This window comes from Beta vulgaris, chromosome 6, assembly GCF_026745355.1.
Source record: "Beta vulgaris subsp. vulgaris cultivar EL10 chromosome 6, EL10.2, whole genome shotgun sequence".
Classification (NCBI taxonomy): domain Eukaryota; kingdom Viridiplantae; phylum Streptophyta; class Magnoliopsida; order Caryophyllales; family Amaranthaceae; genus Beta; species Beta vulgaris.
In genome coordinates, this window is record NC_079207.1 from 69,672,629 (window position 1) to 69,685,295 (window position 12,667).

Consider the following 12,667-nt stretch of genomic DNA (forward strand, 5'->3'; position numbering starts at 1 on the left):
TGTAATAAATTAGAACTTCAGGTGCTCATTTGACACCAGATTTGCTCATATGGGCATTTTGCTCATTTGCTCATTTTGCTCATTTTGTAATAAAAATGTTTGCTCATTTTCTTAAATGAGTAGAAATGTTTGCTCATTTGTTCATTTTGCTCATTTGCTCATTCGCTCATTTTGCTCATTTGGAGAAAATAGTCTTGGGTGTACCATGAGCATGGTACACCCAGGTGTACTATAAATATTTTCACATTATTATATCGAAAAAGCGGTTCTGGAAGCTTTTTATTGGTAAAATAGATGAAGAATTTCAAATTTATGTTTTATATTATCTTTTACATAAAGGATATTATTGTTGTACATGTCTATTAATGATAAACTTCGGCCTACTCTCTTAAAAAAATTATAGTGGAAAGTTTGACACTTTGAACTTACAAATGTACGTGTCTCTAGTACAAATCTTATTGTTAAATATACAAAAATAAACATACATAAGGTTAAAAATATGCTTTGAGAATTGCGGAAAAACGATTTTAAAGAAAAATTGGAATTTAAATTCAAGATAATCATACTACTAACCATATGACAGCATTGAAGATTTGAAGGGAAACTAACTGAGAGATTTGATAATAGGAAGAGTTATTTATCATTGAGGATGTGCTCTCTTACCTGAACATACTGGATTATTAGACCTAATTGAATTTGATGATTACGCCCGACATGAAGGGTGTGTTAGATACACCCAAATTAATAGTAATTGAGTTCTTGAAAAGCCCCGTTCACAATTTTCCTAAACCTAAGATAAATTGTACGGACTATATAATATCGAAACTAATCAAAATTAGATTTTAGCTGAAAACTAATATTTAGGAATCAAAAGTTTATTTTTTTCTATCCAACATATTTTCCTCTATTCACTGAATAATCTAATCTTTATCAATTCATTTTTTCTGATTGAAACTTATTTTTACTAAATAATAATGCTTTAGAATTGAAGGAAACAACACCTAACATACAACTCCTAAAAGAGAACCATGAAAATATGGTTATAACTTAAAAGTTAAAACAACTACATGACCTACGTCACATCTCACATGTGTACGTTTTCAGCTTATGAAGGTTTGCCAGTCTTTCACAGACGTATTTGAAAGACCTGTAAAAAAAAAAAAAGGTGATTTTGAAAGACATATTGGATAGGCCAGAGGCCACAACCCATCAAATTGGTACCATAAAAGCTACTACTATAGAATTAATACTATCTAGTACTAGCACTTCCTCTGCATTAGAAGGTTAGAGTAGTTGGCTGCCTCTCGAAGTTACAGGGGTCAAATCTCACCGATCTCATTCTAGCGATGATTTACCCTTATTCGCCCTTCCTAAGACGGGCCTTTTTAAATATTGCCTCAGGTAGCAAAATTTTGAGCACAAATTTATATATGCAAGAAGTATTTGGAATAGCTGTGCAACTTATATAGTTATGGGCAAACCAAAAGGCATCTTTGATATGACAACCCAACCTGAATCAAATGTAGAAAAATAGTGGAACAAATTTAAGTGTTTAATCAAAAGGGTTAAGTATAAAGCCCGACTTTGGAGTTAACATCAGATCTTAACATACATTTACTTACATAGTCCCGGATTTTTTACAGAAACAAAAACAAGAAAACAGTCTTCTTCACTTCAATTTCCGACTTTAGACATAACATCAGACCTACAAATCTACAATGAGATAACGTTGGAGAAGAACCGCTATCGAGAAGCTCAACTATTTGCAAATAGACCACGTATGAACAAATGGACACCAATGAAGACATTCACTCTTTTTGGTAAAGCAATACTTCAAAGGAGACTTCAACTGTCTCTCAAAATGAGCAAATTAGAAACAAACCGCCTCTCAAAATGAGTCCTGGAGAGAGACCCAAATTGTCAGATGATAGCACAAGGGTCAAGGCTATAAGCTGAAATTAATACCGCAATGTGAACTTGTGAGTTGTCATATGGAACATGTTCTCAGCAAATCAAGTCTGCTACAAGAAAAAGAGGTCCTGGTTTAAGGGGTGAAAACAAGTGGATTTAAAAGTTTGATGTTTCCTAAAGCCTAAAGTACAATTCAATTATAATAATCCCTCTTTTGGAATTAATTGTCACATTGTCCCAATCATTCGTAATTAAGTAATTACCGTAACTTCACTAAAATATCCTTCATAAAAGTTGTCTCCTTTTCATCCTCTCTCCATAACTTCATTGAAGTGGGGTTGTACCCAAAAAAAACTCACCACAAATTACTTCTGTATTAGGAAATGTGAGATTTCTCCGGACATCCTAATTTCCAATTTAGAGAATAGAATACAAATTTAACAATAGAATTCTGGACCATCCAGCCATAGATAACTAGGCAAGGCTACCTAGCTAAGCATCTTAAACACCTATTTTAGCAAAGAAACTACAACTAGCAAACCATCACCAATAAGCTCTGCAGTGAAGCACATTTTATTAAATAGAAAGGCAAGCAACTTTTTTCCCAAAAAAAGTGGTTTTAAAGAGGAGGTCTTCACATACATTGGTTTCAGATACAAGGGATTAGATGGGTCGTTACTCATGCTAGTTCCGAAAGTTCCGAAAGTTGCGCAAGTAGGCATGTAATTTAATAGAGCTTATCCTACAAGAAGATTTTATGTTTTGTTGATACAAAAACTCTTAATTTTCACCCCCATATTTTAGTGCATGTGTAGTTCAAGATGATTAATGATGAACAATTTCGAGAAGATACAGTGAAGTCTGTATCAGTGTCATATAAACTGCATATAAGGGGAAGTTGGTTGACCGCAACAAAATCACCTTGCAAACTTGTCAGACTTCTGAAATAGCAGCTGAAGCAAAATATCCAGAATACACCATGACAGCTGCAAGCTAGTTCCTGCAAAGCCCTTTTAGTTTTTTGTCCCATAATCAAGTCGAGAAACCAGTAAACAGAAGCAAGCTTTCACTGACAAATGTTTCCACTGCTGTACAGCCATAAATTTATACTAGTCTGATAGAATGTATAACGTGGTCACTAGATTCACAAAACTAACCAAACTTTAGCCATAAAGAAAGAAAAGGGTTGTATGACTTGTATCTTCATTATGAGCTCTTAATTATAGCACCATGGAACTAGTGGCACTAGCTCTTTACTAAAATGAGAATTTCCATAGTTTGTCTTGGCAAAACCAATCTCGCTCAATTTAAGCCAAGACACGCCTTATCAATATAACAAGTCACCCTGTGATCAATTCGTCTATCAAAATGTTGTGGTGGGACTGGTAATAGGGAATTTTGAAAATTGTCCTGAGCAAAAGCTGAGTCAAAAAGCCAATATGTACAAGTTACCTCCTATATTCTTTATAGTAGGAGCAAAAATAAAGAATAATCTTTTAAATCACCCTTCATCTTAATTAATCGTTCATCAGCCATTCATTTTAAAAATAATAACTTCTAAAGTAAATGAACACTTCTCATTAACCAGTAAAACAAGAAAGATCGTCTGGCACTGCAGTATCAGCATTTAGGCACTCAATAAACATTACTTGAAACTGCACGAGAGACCTAGCTTACTGCGATCGGAGTCTCATCACTAATCAAGAAAAGTAACATATAACCAGTAAAACAGGAAAGATCGTCTGGAACTGCATTATCAGCATTTAGGCCCTCAATAAACATTACCTGACACTGTATGAGAGTTGCTTACTGCAATCAAAGTCTCCACCAAACAGGCCAAAACTAAGCTTCGATGGTCAAAATCTCAGTCATTGATATGAAGAAATCAAGATGGAAATATAAACCTATTAAAGACAGGTCCACATATATATGTTTTTATATTTGTGCCACCAAATACCATCGGTGTCGCAAATTTAGCAATCCCTCCTTGATCCATACCTGTTATGGTAGTCCAATCTAATGTTTTATCTAGTGAAAAAATATTTTTCATTAGGCAGTCATATCTTATATGTGATGGCCTTTCTTCTTAAATTGGTTATTCTATTTCTGGCAAAGCAACTTGAGCTTTATATGCAATCTCATATGTTGGAAACTTTAGAGAGAAAAGGTAACATATTCATCCAACAATGGTCAAAATCTCCAGACATCAATATAACTCCTTCATATTCTTATAATCTATATTTCACTACATTTTCAATGATTTCTAAACTAAGCAATGTAATAGATATAAGAGTATATTCTCATAAAAACAACAAGACTAGCATGGGATTCCAACTAACCTGAAAGGCTGATTCTTGCTCAATACACAAAACAAACTACATGAGGGACCTTCTTTTCATCAAAGGGCAAACTCACATACTCGGCCGCAAACTCATGAGCTATCTCCCCAGCCAATTCCCCGTGCAAAGCCTTACAATACATATACAAAACCGTGGTGGCAGCGATACCATGGAGCAAAACCAATGTCAAAACAGCCGTGGTCGCCACAATCTGAACAACAAACGCCCAACTATTCCACCCATCAAGCTCGGCACCCGCATTGCTACCCGAAACGACACTAATCCACAACAACACCAGCTCGAAAAACCCGAAAAACATAATCAAAGACAATGCCACCCATCTCATCCCTCTCACCAAACCTTTACTTCTAACCATAGGTTCAAACCCCCATTTTGATTCAACCACAACAATCACACCAACCAAAACCCAATTGACACAAACATAAACCAAAACCAACCCCAACAAAACAACCCCAATCGAAGAAAGCGCATGAAAGTAAACAGAATTATACGAGAATCCCCCTTCAATTCCCTCAATTCCCTTCATACCAAGATAAGCAAAAGCCCCAAAGAGAGATAAAATGACAAAAACAACAATCTGGGCAGCAATAAAAGTGATCAAAAGAGGGAAAAAAGAACGAAGAAGAGAGGAGATAGCGGAAGCAAGTTTAACGGGTCGGCCATAGAAGCCATGAAAGACAGAGAAAGTAATTGAAGCGAAGGCGAGGAGAGAGAAGAAGATGATGAAGGAGGAGAAGAGGAGAGAGAAAATTAGGGTTTTGTGGTGATGTTGATTGAGAATAGGGTGGAGAAGAATTGGGGGGTTTTGGGAGGTTGTGAGGCGAAGAAGAGATACGATGTGATTAGTTGCAGGAGAAGTGAAGGTGTGTAAGAGAGTAGGGAAGACGGAGAGAGAGAAAGAGAGAGGGAGGAGGAAGAGAACTGATAGAGCTAAGAAATGGCGGGAGTGTGCGTTGATGATGCGTTTTGATTCTGTGATTACGCCCCAGAAATCTACCATTGATTGGGATGAAGATGAATTCTCCATTGTTGTTGCACAAAGAAGAGAAGAGAAGAGAAGAGAAGAGAAGAGAAAAGATGTACGGAGAAGTTTTGAAGAAGTTTTTTATGGAGAGAGAAAATGATGGGCGGGTATGGCGCCGGGGTGTGCTGACTCCTGATGGTGGTGGGGGCCACTCTGTGTCAAGGTGAATATCTAGAAAAATCGATTTTTTATCGATTTTTTTACTAAGGGTTTGTTCTCTTCTGCATAAACAGCTGAACTGAACTGAACTGAATAGTGATATGTGAGAGTAAAAGTATTGTCAAGAGCTGAACGGAACTGAATTGAACTAGTCTGAACTGAACTGAATTGAATTGAACTGAACTGAATTGAACTGAAAATAAGCTGGGGAGAACAGGCCCAAAATACTTCTGAGTTTTCACGAAATTCACCAGGTACCCTCGCACTTTTGAAAATACATCTGGTACCCCTCAGTTTCATAACAATACACCCAGATGTCATTAATAACTAACGGGATTAACGTTAACCGACATTAGTTATTAACTCTTATTTTATTATTTTCAACCCTAATTAATTCTTAACCCTGATCTTAATCCTAACCCTAACCACCCTCCGCACCACTCCAGAAGCCCCCCACCCTCACCACCACCCCAACAACCCCTCCCCCTCCCCCCGAAGCCTCACGGGTCGCGCCAACTTAGCAGGCCCCTACCCCTCTCCCATCCTCGCACTCCCCATTTCGATTTCGGAACAACCACCCCCACCTCCGCCGCCTTTTTTTTGTCATTGCTCAACTATGGAAGAGAGAGAGGTTGTTCGCGGAAATTGATCGAAGGGGGGAGGGGGGTTATTCGCGAAAATTAAACACCAACTGAAATAACAGCAAGAACTAACTGAAATACTAACAAAGCACCAACTGAAACAAAACAAAATCCAACTGAAACAAAACAATAACTAACTGAAAAATATCAATATCCAACTGAAAAAATTCAAAGCCCAACTGAAAATGCAGTTAATCCGCGAACAATACAAATCTAAGCTACGAAGAAGAAGGAGAGAGAAAATGAAATGATGAAGAAGATGATGAACAAGACAAATCTTTACCTCTCTCTCCTATCTCTCCTCGTCTATCTTGCTCTCTTTTTCTCTCTCTCTCTTAATCTCTGTTTCTATCTTCTGCAATCACGAGAAATCAGTGATGTTTATGATGATTTAAATTCCCAAATGAAGAATAGCCATGTTCGGAATGTATTGATTGGTGAACTTTTTAGATGTGGGCGTTTTCATGATGCATTCCAGGTGCTCGACGAAATGCTCAAACCAAATGCGATTTTCCCGCCAGATGTGAACACTTTTGGTATTGTTTTCCCGGTGTTGTTGACTGTCCGACCGAAAGTTTCGGTCAGACCGTCTGATATAATACTTTCACATGATTTAAACATGATGCATGTTGCCTCTATTTATTCCTTATGGACATTGAATTGTGATTTGATTAACCAAACATATCGATGTTTTGCAACAATACAAAAGCACGAATAAATTGAAGTTCTACATCATATACACATGAAGGTAATTGTAGATAGAATAAGATATGAAGGTAATTAATAAAATATGAAGGTAATTCTAGACAGAATACACATTCTTGATCCGAATATTTGTAATTTTTACTAAATACAAATTCCACTATTGTTGATTACAAGAAGATTAAATTAACAACATTTGAGGTGCTCAAGTGCATTCTCTTCACCTTATTTTATCTTTATGTAAACTAAACCTAACTTATTAAAATTAATCAAAACTTATTAAAACTTAATAAAACTTACTATTTGATTATATACAATATACTATTTTTTATTTTTTAAATATAATCCGATCTGATATGAACTTAACGAGAATAGAAATAGTTCTCGTAAGCTCAAATAAGGTGAATAACCCAAATCATGATGCAAACTCAAAAGGAATTCACTTTCCTATTTCAAGCGGCAATACATATCACAATTGTATCACATAACTCCAAAATTCATGTATTATAAATAGTCACATGTATCATCATAACAAAGTAAGTACTTACTATTTTATTATACTTGAATTTTTCGCACGCGATGCGTGCTTGAATTTTTTTTTTCGAAACAGAAACTCGATTTTTTTCCGCATAAGAGTCGAAATTTGAATTTGAACATTAGACATACGAAGTATAATTGTTTTTAATTGCAAAATTTGATTAGTTTAGTTTATGTTACTTAAGTCTTTCACCATTCTTTTTTTTTTAAAAAAAATTTTGAAAGTTAAATTCTATGAACAAAATAGAAATTTTATTGAATTTATTTATGATTTCCAATATTATAATTTTTTAGTTGATTTTTGAATTGAGTACAGTACTTCATAAATTGTAAAGAAAGTGGACACTTTGATTTCAAGTCAATTTTTTCATAGGTTGTAGTTTGTGAGTGAATGTTATAATTATATTTTTGGTATTTTTGTTTGATTCCCCTTTGATTTGTAAGTAAATTTGTAATTTAGAAAGAGAAGGGGGGCAAAATAGGTATTTCAAAAGAGGACAACATTGCTCCCCTTCCTTTATATAATAGAGATAAAATATATTACTTTTTATTTTTTTTAAATATAATTAGATCTGATATGAACTTAACGAGAATAGAAGTAAGTTCCCCCGAAGCCCAAATAAGGTGAATTGGAACATATGAACATCCCCACACGGCCACACCGGCACCCTCATTGTCACTAAAAACGGCACACACTTAATTTTACATTTAACACAAAACATGTGCTCGGTTCTTCTCCTGCAACTTTTACAACCAAATTCCTTCCTCACTTCCTTTCTTTCTTCACTCACGTTTTGCACAAATCTCCCTTATTCATCAGCTTGTAAATTGTAATTCACCTCTTTTCTCTCACTACACTCTTCTGCACACCTCAATAATCACACACCCTTCTTCATGTAATCTCTCCCTTACCTCGTGTCAATCGTTCTCACTCATTTCATCACTTCTCTTAATCAAAGGTACTGCCTTTTTTTCACTTTATACTGGGTTTTTCCTCATTTCCCAGATCTATAAACTGCCTTAATTTTCTCAACTAATCAAATCTAACTAAAGATCCAATTTTATTTTTATATTTTTAATACAATTACTGTACCCGGGTTTAATCTTATTTCTACATTTATTAACGAGAAATGGAAGAGTGTGATGGTAAAATTAGCTTAAATAGATTGTCAATCGAAGGATCTAGAGATACCCAGATGGAAAATTCGATTGATTTGAGCAAAGAATATGAATTTCGTTCGATGAACGCGTTGGAGATTTTGAGAGAAACTGTGAGAATTCTGAGGTATAATTGTGCAGGATTTATGGCAATTGCAGCTTTACTTATTTGTCCTGTATCTGCTGTTCAGTTATCGAATTTGTTAGTTGATCATACAATTGTGAGGAGATTAACTATAAGGTTATTATTGATTGCTAGAACTAGTGGGTTACCTTTAAGTCCTGTTGTTAAGCAATCTTGTCAAAGGTTTTCTGAGATGGCTATTTCTACTGCTGTTTGTTTCCCTTTGTATGTGACATTGTCGCTTTTGTCGAAAGCGGCTGTTGTTTACTCTGTTGATTGTACTTACACTAAGAAACAATTTGATGCTTCGAAGTTCTGTGTGATAGTTGGGAAGTTATGGAGGCGGGTTGTCGTGACCTATGTTTGGGCTTGTATGGTGATTGTTGGGGCTGTTACTTTGTTCCTTGTTCTTCTTGTGGCTATTTGCAATGTGTTTTTGATATTTGGGTTCATCCCGGATTTAGTTGTCTATCCAGGAATTGTTGTAGGGCTTGTTTTCTCTATAGTGTTTGCAAACGCGATAATTGTTTGCAATGTGGCTGTTGTGATCTCGGTTTTGGAGGATGCTTCTGGTCCTCAGGCATTATTGAGGTCTAGTGTTTTGATTAGGGGTCAGACTCAAGTGGGTCTTCTTATGTATTTGGGATCGACGATAGGAATGGCCTTTGTGCAAGGATTGTTTGAGCATAGAGTGAAAACTTTGAGCTATGGAGATGGTTCCTCTAGACTATGGGAAGGGCCACTTTTGGTGATCATGTATTCCTTCGTGGTGCTCGTTGATGCTATGATGACTGCTGTCTTCTATTTTAGCTGCCGGTCTTTTAGTATGGAAGCAGCGAATGAGGAAGCTCAGCCTATTTTGGAAATGGCTACTGCAACCCCAAAAGCAAACCTTGTTGATTGTGAGAATGCAGCTGGTTTAGTGGTTGGTTAACCTCTTAACCCTCTTCTCAGTCAATAGCCAATGAGGATGTTTCTGCTAATATTTTTGGTTGATACCCATCTTGCGAGCCCAAGAGTAAAGAAGGTGCAGAAGATTGAGGTTCTAATAGAATATCTCGGGAGAGGATCTGGTGACTCATGAAGTAGAAGGCCGTGGAATGTCTTAACATTTGCATATACAGTATTTGTGAGGTTCATTTTCCTGGTTTGTCGCTAAGTGTTCTGTGCATATAGAGGATGACATGCATTAGGGAAGACTGCTGCTGCGAATTGGTAACATATATATTTTTTTCTAAGGTATAAGTTATGCGGCAAACCTTTTCTTGGGAGGTATTTGATAACTGAAGTATAGTTTTTCCTTGATTGATTTGGTATACATGTATGTTTATCTTCTTCCAGAGAAAATGCAATAAAATCAAAGTTATCCCAAAGCTGTTCCTTCTTTTAGATAGCACTTCTTTCTGATATGCTATATATGCTCGACTTACTGGTTGCTTGCAGTTGTACACTGGTTTTGCTCATTGTTTGCTCTATGACAAAGGTTGCATTCTCTTCATCTACCTTATTACACTTGATTGGACCTCATCAGTCCTAATTGAATTTGATCTGCCCTGAACTTATTTGGTTAAGGTGAAGAAAGTGTACCCTAAAACGGAAAGCGGTCTGTCAGCAACAAGGGCTGCTGAATGCTGATCTCTTTATAAACACCTATAGACTGCAGTTGTAATTGATCTCAGTCTAGTCTTGCTATAGACTGCTGTGCAGTCATAATTGATCTCAGTCTTCGTATTAGTGGTTGTCTAGTTATTTGTTAACTTATCATCAGATGATTGTTTGTCACTGTGCGTGATCTTGTGACGTAACTGTAAACACAAATTTTAGATATGCAAAATAGAGAGTCAAAAAGATGTGAACAAAATAATATTTTATTAAATTTTGTATTTGGGTTACAATCTCTAATATATTTTATCCTCTGATTCGATCTCCAAAAACGGCTTGAATTTGATCTTGAACGATGGTCTCCGGGCTTGATCTCCTCCAAGTATGATCATCTAAAAGAAAATGGCTTTGATGCTTATTGTTCTTCTTCTAGATTGAATGTTTGATTTTGATGTGCAGACTTAGAGTCTCTACATTAGCTTTCTCTCTCTGTAGTCTTCTGTATTTCACCCTCCTGGCTTTGGTTCTGGAGTCTGGGTTCTTCTCCAGTGGTAACTGGTAAGTGAAGAGGAGAACTCTATTAATAGAGTTAAGAGAACCCTAGGGTTTCCACTTATCCTGCCTCCTCCTAGGTCTTATGAACATAAACCTCTCAAGAGTCCAACTTATTTCGTTTAATGGGACATTGACCCAATAATAAACTAGTCGTTTATGCACGCGTCAACAACCTGATGCGTGTGTCAACAACCTTATGTAGATGTACGGAATTATTTTGGTAGTAATTTCAATTATTGAGGTTCTTTATACCAATTATTGAGGTTCTTTATAGAAATTATTTTTTAAAATTGAAGTTGATCGATTTTTAACTGTTTAATACCGTCACTGAAAAATTTGGTCGATGATTCAATAATTCCTTGTCAGCGGTTTATTATAGTTCTTTAACGATTATAGATGTTAAAACGATATTGGTTGAACTTTGTAAATATGAATTATTATGTTTTCAGAATATATCACTAACTTCTTTTATTGAAGATTTTAATTAATTTCGTTAATTGATTGGGTTAATCTATTTTGTCATGTTATTAATGGTGATTGCACATTCCATTTTCGACTTATTCTATATGGCAAGTTACATTGATTCTCGTGTTTTTATTTTTTTATAGAAAGAAAACGTTGTTTTAAATTATTAGAGTTTATTTTAGTCATTCCAGAGGGGGACATAATACCTCCTCCCTTGACTTATATAATAGAGATAATTTAATTAAAATAGCCTAATTTTAATAAGAAACCCAAATTAAATAATTTTGATGAATATTTATTAATAAAATTTACACTTGACTTTAATGGGTCAAATAATAATTATGTAGCATTTAACAAAAGTTTCATGCCTACAAAATGACCCTCAAGACTGTATCAATTATTGTGTACACGATTTGAGTGTTTAAAGGTGATCGAGTCTCGATTTTTTTGTACCATCATAAATTATTGTATTAGCTTCATTTTGTTAAAACAAATTTGTTTATGATGATGGGTATTGCGGGAATAATATCCCACGACAATATGTTGTTATACTCCAAGCTAGGACTTCTTTTTTTTTTTTCTTTTTCTTTTTTGACTCCATACTTGCCAAGTATCGTTGAACTTCACGTTAGAATGGACTTCGTCTTCATCTTTTAAATAATCTTGTTGGAGATAATATTAGATAGACTTGAAAATTGAGATATGCTAAATCCAACTTATGGCTATAAATATGTTGGAAGCTGAAGGTGATTCTTGGAGAGCCGAGAAGAGTTTACCGGGGTGCATCCTAGAAGTGAACCAAGGAGCAGCAATTGTGTTTTTCTTTTTTGTGCATGCTTAATATGAAGTACATAAAAGATGGAAGCTTTTCCTTGTTTGCTTGGCTCCAACCTTTGAAATGTTACCAAAATATCAAACTTTATACAAAAATTCAACATTCACAAATACATATATATTAATCAAGGATGTCTTAGCCTACGATAGGTCACAGGTTCGAATTTCCCTTCCGCTTCTTTGTACTTTGCACCGCCTTTGTGGCTCATATGGATCAAAAAAACAAATACATATATATTTGAAGTTCGAGACCTTAAAATACAATGAAGTAAAAGCCTCTAGAAAGGGCAATTCCTAGCCATCCAAAACAAAACCATCTACTTGGGAAAAAGTGAAAAGTATAAATAAATGATTGAAGAAAAGAAAAGGAAATTACCAAGAATAATCTAATTTCACGCAGATTTGTTATATCTATATGAATAAGTGTGGAGCCAAGGACACATTCGAATCCCACAAATGGCGTAAAGTTCCTTCCTCGGCTTTCTAGGGCTCCAATAAGGTTTTGCTGGTACAAATACTCAAGAAACAACATTGAAAGCAAAGATTAGGGTGATTCAAAGGAGATGGACTCACATAATTCTTGCATATTTGCTTT

At 35.5% G+C, this 12,667-nt stretch overlaps 2 protein-coding genes across 11 annotated transcripts; one reads left to right on the plus strand and one right to left on the minus strand.

Moving 5' to 3' along the window:
• Window positions 1-985: 985 nt before the first annotated feature.
• On the minus strand, window positions 986-5,406 carry LOC104897841 (hypothetical protein). 10 transcript variants are annotated; one of them, XR_790703.4, is made up of 3 exons: window positions 4,251-5,406; window positions 2,833-2,904; window positions 1,535-1,900 (listed from the first exon to the last, which is right to left on the minus strand). XR_790703.4 is itself a non-coding variant. In XM_048646071.2 (2 exons), exon 1 carries the CDS (start codon window positions 5,296-5,298, stop codon window positions 4,270-4,272), a length of 1,029 nt encoding a protein of 342 aa, XP_048502028.1. In that variant the 5' UTR covers window positions 5,299-5,406; the 3' UTR covers window positions 986-1,147; window positions 4,251-4,269. The 10 variants fall into 10 exon arrangements, 6 of the variants coding, with proteins under 6 accessions (XP_048502028.1, XP_010683097.1, XP_019106058.1 ...); XR_007275082.2 differs by having other exon boundaries at window positions 1,535-2,018; XR_790701.4 differs by having other exon boundaries at window positions 2,833-2,911; window positions 4,251-5,405.
• Window positions 5,407-7,999: 2,593 nt separating this feature from the next.
• On the plus strand, window positions 8,000-9,989 carry LOC104897842 (uncharacterized). Its single transcript, XM_010684797.4, has one exon. It carries the CDS (start codon window positions 8,465-8,467, stop codon window positions 9,548-9,550), a length of 1,086 nt encoding a protein of 361 aa, XP_010683099.1. The 5' UTR covers window positions 8,000-8,464; the 3' UTR covers window positions 9,551-9,989.
• Window positions 9,990-12,667: the final 2,678 nt, after the last annotated feature.